Genomic DNA, 10747 nt, shown 5'->3' on the forward strand with positions numbered 1-10747 from the left:
CCTTGGCAGGCGCATGCGGGGGAAGGGTAGCCTCGCATGCGGGGGAAGGGAAGCCTCGCATAGTGAGACCCTTGTGGCCTTGGCAGGCGCATGCGGGGGAAGGGTAGCCTCGCATGTGGGGGAAGGGCAGCCTCGCATAGTGAGACCCTTGTGCGTGGTCGGGGGGTGCATGGCGCGAGACCCTTGATGCGCCTGGCCCCTTGTGACCCGTAGCTTGGCCTCCTAGCCTTGCAAGGCCATACTTCATAGCCCACAAGGTGATGCTTCCCTTGGGATAATCTCCCGGTTTCACAAGACTTACAGGTCTAAGCCTGATAATGTGACTAAGTGTGTATTTTAACCATTTACTGGGGATTTTTTTCTTGGTGGATTTTTGGCATCCACACTTGCCCCCCAGTTTATTAGGAAGTCTTTAGGCTTCCTGGTAGACTCATATTAATGCTACACTCCCTATGCTCTGGTGGTATTGCTGGGTGATCCATGTCCGTTGGTGCACTTTGATTACTTGTAAGGATATGTTGACCCCTTGGGTCCTCGCTATCCATTTATGTATTTTTGCGCGCGCTTATTATTTTGTTGCGAGAAGCGTCCTTCTCGTCATTAGGCATAGTACTATTTTTGCAAGCGTCTTCTTTGAGACCCTTTTTGCAAGCGTCTACTTTGAGACCCTTTGTGGAAGCGTCCATTTTGAGACCCTTTTTTCTAACGTCTACTTTGGAGACCCTTTTCTCAAGCGTCTACTTTTGAGACCCTTTTCTCCCGCGTCTACTTTGGAGACCCTTTTCTCAAGCGTCTACTTTGAGACCCTTTTTGCAATTTTTGAGGTGATCTCCCCTCATGTCGGGGTTTATATGGCTAGATGGTCCTCGTCCAATTTTAAACTTCGTCAGCGACCCTTCTAGCATGACGTCCCCTTCTATATTGACTCTTGAGACGTATTAGTAGTAGGGTGACTGGAGGAAGGTTCGCTTTCTTCAACATGCGAGTCGTCATGGCCCTCTTCTACACGTATGTACTTGTGTGCTCTATTCGACCCCTCATTGGCTGGGGACTTTACATGGGACTCGTTGTTTCCTGCCTTTAAGTTTGTATGGCCATCCTCCACGCGAATATACTTTTGCGCCCTCTCGTAGAAGTCATCTAGGTCAGTGACTTCCCTCTTGAGCATGTTATCCCACAATTTGCTTCCCGGAAGCACTCCAGCTGTGATGGCCATTTTTAATTCCCTGCGGGTCAAGCTCCCCACTTTGGCTACCTCCATGTTAAACCTGTGGATGTAACCCTTTAGACTCTCGTTTTCTCCTTGTTTTACATTGGCGAGGTTGGTGCCTGGCATTGTATAATCACGCATGGCGTGATGTTGTTGGAGAAACTCATCCGAAAACTGCTGCCAAGACCTGATGGATCCTGGGCGAAGTCTTCTGAACCATTTATACGCAAGTCCTTTCAAGGTGACCATGAAATAGTGGCATCTAGCCCCGCTGCTGATCCCTCTTAACTTCATCAAATCATTGAATGCGTCCAGATGGTACTTGGGGTCTGTGCTCCCCTCATAAGGGGTCAGATGCGGCTCCTTGAAGTTGGCTGGGAGTCGGATGACTTGGACCTCTTTAGTGAAGGGCGATTCATGATCGAACTCATCCTCGATGGTTTGTCCTCCGGGTGCGATGACAATCTTGCTCTGCAGGCTCCTCGTCTCTGTATCGAGGCCTTGCCTCCTCTCCTTCAGGGAGTCTCTCAACATGGAGGGATTGACATCTTCCTTTCCTTTGTTGTCTCGGGGGACAGTAGGAGGTGTAGTTCTCTTGTCTGCTCCTCCCTTGTTGAGCTCTTCTCGTAGATTTGAGGGCGTCCTCTTTGAGGTGACCTCGATGTCGTTGTGAGAGCCAACATGGTTCCCTTGCCTTGGCCCCTGAGGTGGCCTCGATGGTCCGGGATGCTCATGCGAATTCTCCCTGGGGGTGTTACTGGCGGAGTGTCTGGTCCTCCCGTCGTCTATCGGGACAGTGGTTTCCTGACCCTTCTCTTTCCTCTTGGGCAGGGTCACATTCGACTTACCTTGCAACAGGCCATTCAGTACCTCCTGCATGTTCTCCAAGGTGGTCTCCAGTCTTTGGTTTTTATGGTGCAGCTCACGAATCTCCTCTTCATAGAAACGAGATTTAGAACTCAAGCTCGCGGAATGGACCCGGGGTTGTTTAACATGTCTACGCGTCGAGGGGCCCGGATCCTGCAGGCCGGAGTTCGGTACCTGTGGTGGTTTGGGAGGAGGGAACTCGTTGGCGTTCTCGGGTGGTGCGGTAGTTGTCCTTGGAGGATTATCATCGGGCGGGATGACCGGTGACGAGGCCTCCCTGTCATTCTCGTGAACCTCAGGGTAACTTGGGGGCTCCACGTCTCGGGGTGGAGGTGGATCCTTCATGGAGGCCTTCAGCTGGACTCCGTTTAGGTGGACCTCCACCTCTCGTGGCTCACTGAGTCGCTTCGAACATCTTGGCATTTCTTCTTGCGGGAAGTAATGGTAGAACAGTAGCTTGGTGCTTACGTTCCCACAGACGGCGCCAAACTGTTGACGGTGAAATCTCGTCAACGATATAAGGTTAGAAAACTAAGACTATATTGCCAAATGTATCTCAGAAGAAGATGGAGAAAACTTGAAAGAGTAAATGTGTAGAACTGCAATGGAGTCGAAACTGTATATTATTTAACAGCCTTAGCATACAATCAATTTTCCAACCCCTTTTCTAGAGGGGTGATGACCTATTTATACTGGAGCTCTAATGGCTCCCCATACATTGTGGTCCCAGGGGACAAGATTGTACAGAGGTACATTGTCAGGGTAGTGGCACAGGTCGTGGTGGAGCAGAAGGTTATGGTGTCGGCCTGGTACATAGTCAGAGGTATGCATGTAGTGCTTCCACTCTCTGTACAAATCCGTACCTCCACTACTTGTAGGACATAGATGTCAGAGTCATGCCTTTGCCCTTTTTCAGGGTTGTACATCCCGTGCTTGTACATTTATCTCATCCCTAGTGGTCCTCTTTACCTAAATATCTTCTCTAGGTTTCTTTATATTTTAGTAAGTGTCGATCCATACTTCTTTTATCCCGTCCTTACCTCCAGGTAGGAGGCCTGGAAATAGGCATGTACGAGGCTTGGGGATGGGTCTCACAAGGCAAGACCCTTGGTGTCTAAGCGAGTATCAAGGCATGACTTGGGCATTCACGAGGCATGGGGATTGGTCTCACAAGGCAAGACCCTTGGTGCCTAAGTGAGTACCCATGTATGACCCGGGCATTCACGAGGCTCGAACATGCGTCTCACAAGGCGTGATGGGGTTGCATGAGGGCCACAAGACGATGGTGGTACGAGGCTCCTTAGTGTGGTCATACCTCGCGAGATGCACACGAGCGTGGTGAGGTGTGTCTTGCTGTGCGAGGCATTGGCGCGCATCTGGGTCGCGAGGCACGCGGGTGAGGGCAGCCTTGCATAGTGAGACCCTTGTGGCCTTGGCAGGCGTATGCAGGGGAAGGGTAGCCTCGCATGCGGGGGAAGGGCAGCCTCGCATAGTGAGACCCTTGTGGCCTTGGCAGGCGCATGCGGGGGAAGGGTAGCCTCGCATGCGGGGGAAGGGCAGCCTCGCATAGTGGGACCCTTGTGGCCTTGGCAGGCGCATGCGGGGGAAGGGCAGCCTCGCATGCGGGGGAAGGGCAGCCTCGCATAGTGGGACCCTTGTGGCCTTGGCAGGCGCATGCGGGGGAAGGGTAGCCTCGCATAGTGGGACCCTTGTGGCCTTGGCAGGCGCATGCGAGGGAAGGGAAGCCTCGCATGCGGGGGAAGGGCAGCCTCGCATAGTGAGACCCTTGTGGCCTTGGCAGGCGCATGCGGGGGAAGGGCAGCCTCGCATAGTGAGACCCTTGTGCGTGGTCGGGGGGTGCATGGCGCGAGACCCTTGATGCGCCTGGCCCCTTGTGACCCGTAGCTTGGCCTCCTAGCCTAGCAAGGCCATACTTCACAGCCCACAAGGTGATGCTTCCCTTGGGATAATCTCCTGGTTTCACAAGACTTACAGGTCTGAGCCTGATAATGTGACTAAGTGCGTATTTTAACCATTTACTGGGGATTTTTTTCTTGTTGGATTTTTGGCATCCACAGCACTTTAATAATTCATAATTTCTCGAAAATTTGCAAGAGATTAGCTATATAATGAAAAAAAAATTATGGTCAAGACGTCCTTACGTATCCATATAAAGAGCATGTTGAACGGGTAAGGTGAAAAGGAATCCCTTACACACAATCGCCCAAAAAATATTTAAATATATATATTTTTTAATCATTACAAAAAATTGCTCGAAGCACGACTATGTTTTCTAGTATTTATATCAAAGAGAGCATCAAGGAGGTGATGTGATACTCTAAAATTGCGCCAAATCACTCTTTCTATTTTCTAATTTTTTTTTTTACATTTTTTAATTCTTCTTTTTCAAATTTATGATTATTAATTAATAATTAAAGAAAAAACTAAAATATCTAATTATAAAATTTATAATATATCTTTACATAATTTGAATTCAAATTTGATTAGATATTTATTTATTTAAACGATATATAATTTGAATTCAAATTGGATTAGATATTTAATTATGATAACTATTTAATTAAATTATAAATATAAATGTAATAATAAATGTCATTTTTTCTCATTTTTTTTATTTTACTTTGGGAATTTACTCATTTGGTACCCTATATTTTTCAAAGTATCATTTTGGTACCTTCTATTTTTAATAATGCTCATATGGTACCCTGTATTTTAAAATTATACATATTTGATACCCTGGACTCAGATTTGATAGATAAAATTTTGTCAATATGATCAAACTGTCATCAGTTATATGTAATTAAGTAATTAAATTTAAATTTGAAACTTACATAATTAACAGCAGTTTGATTAAATTGGTAAAATTTTATTAATTAAATTTGAGTTTAGGGTACCAAATATGTACGATTTTAAAATACAGGGTATCATATGAGTATTATTGAAAACAGGGGGTACCAAAATGATACTTTGTAAAAACACAGGGTACCAAATGGTTACCTACCCATTTACTTTTCTAATTTATGGCTATTAAGTAATTTTGGAAAAAACTCAATCTATTTTCTCTTTTTTCTCATTTTTATTTTAATAATAATCTATCTATATATTTATACAAAGGAGAGCATCAATGAGATGATGCGACACTCTAAAATTGCTCCAGAGCACTCTTTCTATCTTCTCATTTTTTACATTTTTTAATTCTTCTTTTTCAAATTTATGATTATTAATTAATAATTAAAGAAAAACTAAAATATTTAATTATAAAATTTATAATATATCTTTACTTAATTTTAATTCAAAATTGATTAGATATTTAATTACGACATTTGTTTAATTAAATTATAAATATAAATATAATAATAAATAACATTTTTTCTCATTTTTTATTTTACTTTTCTAATTTATGGCTAATAATTTTGGAAAAAACTCAATCTATTTTTTATTTTTTATTTTAATAATAATCTATCTATTTATATCTTTAACCTTTTGACAAAACATGGAGTCCAAATGTTAGTTTTTAACAATAAATTATCAAAACAGGTAATAAACTAAAATACACGTGGTTCAAATAATCTATATGTAGATTCATATTTTAAAATTTTTTGACAAAATACAAGCTCCACAAGTTAATTTTAAAAAATAAATGGTCAAAACGAGTAATTAGCTAAAATACAAGGTTCAAAATGGTATAAACTCTTATAAAAAACATAAATTACATAAATATATATAATTTACTTTTTATAAAGAATGTTTAATCTTTTCAATAAATACATGGTCCAAACGGGTAATCAGCCAAAATATAGCGTTCAAATAATCGATCTATCTATTCCTATTTTTAACCTTTTGGCAAAACTTGAGGCCCACAAGTTAATTTTTAAAAATAAAGTGTCTCGACGGGTAATCAACTAACATACAAAGCTCAAAATAGTGTGAACTCTTATAGAAAACATGAATTATATAAATATATATAATTGATTTTTTATAAAGAAATTTAACCTTTTGAATAAATACATGGTTTAAATGTTAATTTTTTTTTAAATAAATGGTCAAAATAGTCGGACAAAATACAGTGTTCAAATAATTGATCTATCTATTCCTATTTTTTAATCTCTTGATAAAACAAAAAGTCTAAAAATTAATTTTTAAAAATAAATGGTTCAAATGGGTAATCAGCCAAAATAACTATTACACAAAATATAAATTTTCTTATATATAATTTAGCATTTTTATAAAAAAAAAACACGCAAAACAAATAAAAATAATAATAATATTAAATAAAAGCATATGTACAACAAATTTTTTTAACTTTGTTTGACACGTACTTTAACTATTTATAATATCTCGAAAACTTACACGAGATTCACTAAACAACGAATATCATTATAAAAAAAAATTGTGGTCAAAATACCCTTATGTGTCCATATAAAGAAGATATTGTACCAATATGATAAAAATGAATCTCTACCACATAATTTTCCAAAAAAATATTTTAAAATATATATTTTAATAATTATAAAAGACTACCCAATTATATTTTCTAATTACAAATAAAAGAAAAATCATACAAGGAGAATGAAAATCTATATGATGAAATAGTCTAAACTTTAGGGTCATAAAAAAATAGAGATATTTAGTCCAAGATATCGAATTTCAAGGAGTGGAGAAGAAAAATTAAGTATTGTACAATTATTTATCACCACCAGACAATTACCCTAATAATTATATGTCACGCACTAATTATTAGTGTCTTATAGCAATATTCATATATAATAATTAATTGTAATTGAATACAAAAGGACAATATAATTATAATATTATTTAAAACTAAAAATATAAACCAGATTTGGGGTTGGGGTTATTATTACAATGTTTATCATGTTTATACGGAATGATGATCAACTCGACCTTAGATAATTAGCTTAAAGAAACCTTACTATTCCATATATACGAGCTACCTAACCTGTCTTCTATAACGCGAGGTTATGATTTTCTAACACAAAAAGGTCAATTTCTAGTAAACCATATAATATTGGGTAAATCTTCGGAGCACCCCCAAAAGCGAGCACATCAGTGCACTTTTATTGTTTTTGGCCTAGAAAATATTTTCGATGAATTTTTTTTAATTACTGTATACATTGTGGTTGCATGGTGTAAATTTTTAGAAAATTCCAAATAATTTATAATGTCGAAAATTAGGCTCAAATTACACGCATGATTAATTTTTTTTTACGCGCATGGAATTTAAAATGTTTGAAACTTATTTTCGACATCGTAAATTATTCAGAATTTTCTAAAAATTTGCATGATACTCTAAATAACTACAATATACATAGGCATAAAAAAATATTCACCGAAAATATTTCTTGAGCCAGAAACACCATAGGAGTGTACCGGTGTGTCCCTTTTAGGGGGTGCAGCCTAGAATTGGTTTGTAATATATTCCTTTATTAATGTCCACCATATATATAAACAAACGGGAAATTCTCTAGTGCACCTCCCAAAAAGGGTACATTGGTGCAACCTTTGCTGTTTTTTGCTCAAGAAGTATTTTCGGCGAATTTCTTTTTTATGACTGTGTACATTGTAGTTATTTAGAGCATACTGTAAATTTTTAGAAAATTCTAAATAATTTACAATGCTGAAAACTAAGTTTAAAACAAATTATTACATGCGTGACTAATTTTTTTATGCGCTATATAAGTAACATGTTTGAACTTTATTTTCGGTACAGTAAATTATTCAAAATTTTAAAATTTTCAGCAAACTCTAATAACTAAAATGTACACTGTCAACAAAAAAAAAAATTAGCTGATAATACTTCTGGAGGCAAAAACACTGGGTGAGAATTTGCCTAAACAAACACTTTCACTATCTTGTACATTTGATTTTCATTTTTAACTGTACTTCCTTCCAGAAGATCAGCTAACTAGATGACCTTGCACCTAATAAGCAACTTTATTTATAAATAATATAAAATATTAGTGATTACCAACTCTATGGTCAGAAGGAAGAAGCCTCATTGCAAAATATAATATTATTTACTTAAACGTGTTTTCTTACGTATAAATAATATGTACACTACACATAAAACCAATAATTAACTCTCCTCATCACTACTCATTTTTACAATATATATTAATTGTTATTTTGTAATTTTCAAATTCTCTAATAAAGACAGTCTTTGTAAGCATGTTTTGATTTTACTATGGGTGACAAGAACGACACTAACCAAGAAAATTACTTGAACAACGATGATCAATTATCAGAGGACGCGCTCTCATTCTGCTACCTCAGCAACGACGTCGACGAATTCATGACAGCCTACCATGAACACGAAGCAGCCGTATTGCCTCATATGACAGATCCAGAAATTACTGACTTGAGTTCTTCAACCAGATCGCCATCGAGACCGAACCCTCAACGGAGATCGTCGTATTCTACGGCGAAATCATACCACCGAAGCAGAAGAGCGAGTTTCTACGACACCCCGAAAACGGCCTTCATCCAGGGAGAATCGTTTAAAAGGTCTCGTAGCTTTCGCCGCAATTCCTGCCATTAATAGTAAAAATCATTCGAAATTGGTTCGTTTTGGTCAATTCATGGGTTCACCGGCAACGGGCAAGTCCTCGTTCCAGAGCAGTAGTTCTCGAAAGCATAAGGTCTTTATTGGGTTGGTGATGAAGCTTCAACCGAAGATGGAGCTGAGTGAGATAAGGAAGAGGCAACATAGCCGGAAAACTATTCCGGCGCCCATGTTTCCGGTCAAAGAGTTCAACGAACCGGCTAAAACTGGTGATAAGGTTGTTGGGACTAAGAGTAGTTGTACTCGTTGGGGATTGTTTAGGCCCTTAAGGTGTTGCGCCCACCTTTTGAGCACGTTATGCAAATGAAATATGTGTGTACGTCACCAAATTTTTTTAATTTTAAGGATTTTTTTTTATTTATTTATGATAAGCGAATACTTTTTTATTTAATAGAATATTTTTATATTTAATTTTAGAATTGTAAATATGACTTAAACTTAAATAAAATTAAATGAATGAATAATTAATAACAAATTAAAATATGCTATTTTTTAGATATTTTACAATAATAATTATTATTATTTTTTTGATCAGGAAAGAAATATTTCATTAATCACAAACCCAATTATAAACAAAAAACCTCTCTCAAAGAGAAGGCTCCAACAACATTACAAAAAACATAAATTCCTCACAAAGAGTCTCTCTTTTGCTGTCATTTTCTTTTGAGAGAAGTATCTAACTCTATGCACTATATCATTTTTTATCATATCTACAATAACATTCACCCTAAATGAGTATCTATTAAAATACAAGAATTCCTGTTTTGCCAAATATGATATATTGTTGCTGAAAACACCGCTGCCATAACCACTGTCTTAACACCCTTCCTCATATCTTTAATCCAACAAGTCCAATCTTTGAACCGAAGAGGCCACTTACAGCCAACCCAAGCTTGAATAAGGTAGGCCACCTGCTGTGAACATTTACAATGAAAAAATAGATGGTCATGACTCTTCAAGTTGACAACAACTGGGCAAAGGCTGCTGTCAAGATGCAGAAGCACCTTTTGCAAGTGGTCCCGGGTGAGCAAATTGTCATTTACCGCTTGCCAAATAATAAAACGATGCTTTGGCACGCTCATCCTATTCCACACAAAATAATGATATTTGATTTGCTCTTGGTGGAGAATTCTTTTATAGAACAAACTAATCTTGAAAGAACCATGACTAGCTGCTGCATCTATGTCCACTTTAGTAAAGTCATCTCGGATATGGCACATTTTGCGCCAATACCAACTAGAATCAGCTTTAAGTTGATACTTCCAGAAATTTTGGCCTCTTAATTAGACAGCATTGATCCACTTAACCCACATCGCCTCAGGCTGATGACTTATTGCCCAAATATACTTAGCAAGCATAGCCTTGTTCCATTTTGCTCCTTCACCAAAACCCAAACCCCCATAAGCTTTAGGCAAGCTGACTTTGGACCAAGAAGCACGATGGAAGTTACTTCGGGTTCCATTGTTACCCCACAAGAACCACATGCAAAGTTTATCAACCTCCTTAACTACACTTTGAGGGAGCATGAAGATATTCATCCAATAGTTACGCAACCCCAACAAGACATAATTTATGAGTTGGGTCCTCCCGGCATAAGAGAGGTGCCTTTTAATCTGTAAAATCTGAAGTAAATGACCCTTTTCTATATTCGGAACACCTCCAAAATAGACATGTGATTTGCTATGATTTTCCTTCAGCCCTATGCTACAACAGAAGTCCTTAAAGACCTGCTTAACACACTGTACTGATTCTTTATTAGCTTTACAGAAAATGATTAAATCATCCGCAAAGCAGAGATTAATTATCTTGAGGCTTTTACACAGAGGATGGAACTTGAACTTAGACTGTGTAGCTCCTAGCTGCAGTAAACGGGTGAGATATTCCATTACCAGGACAAACAGTAATGGAGAAATAGGGTCTCCTTGACGCAGACCCTTAACACCTTGAAATCCCACCTGCAATCTCCCATTCATCATAAGTACATAATAGGTGCCACGAAGACATACCATCACCCAAGCTATGAACCGAGTAGGAAATCGCATACTAATCAATAGACCCTCCAAAAAACA

General features: G+C 38.5%; 1 protein-coding gene across 1 annotated transcript; it reads right to left on the reverse strand.

Annotated features, from left to right (window-relative positions):
- Positions 1 to 9961: 9961 nt before the first annotated feature.
- On the reverse strand, positions 9962 to 10651 carry LOC133796122 (uncharacterized). The gene has a single exon (XM_062233604.1). The coding sequence runs from the start codon at positions 10649 to 10651 to the stop codon at positions 9962 to 9964; it is 690 nt and encodes a 229-aa protein (XP_062089588.1).
- Positions 10652 to 10747: the final 96 nt, after the last annotated feature.

The sequence above is a fragment of the Humulus lupulus genome, chromosome 8 (genome assembly GCF_963169125.1).
Source record: "Humulus lupulus chromosome 8, drHumLupu1.1, whole genome shotgun sequence".
Lineage (NCBI taxonomy): Eukaryota > Viridiplantae > Streptophyta > Magnoliopsida > Rosales > Cannabaceae > Humulus > Humulus lupulus.

What these genes read in the sequence shown, in the direction of transcription:
- LOC133796122 (XM_062233604.1), bottom strand. Translation starts at nt 10,651, where the DNA reads ATGAATGGGAGATTGCAGGTGGGATTTCAAGGTGTTAAGGGTCTGCGT.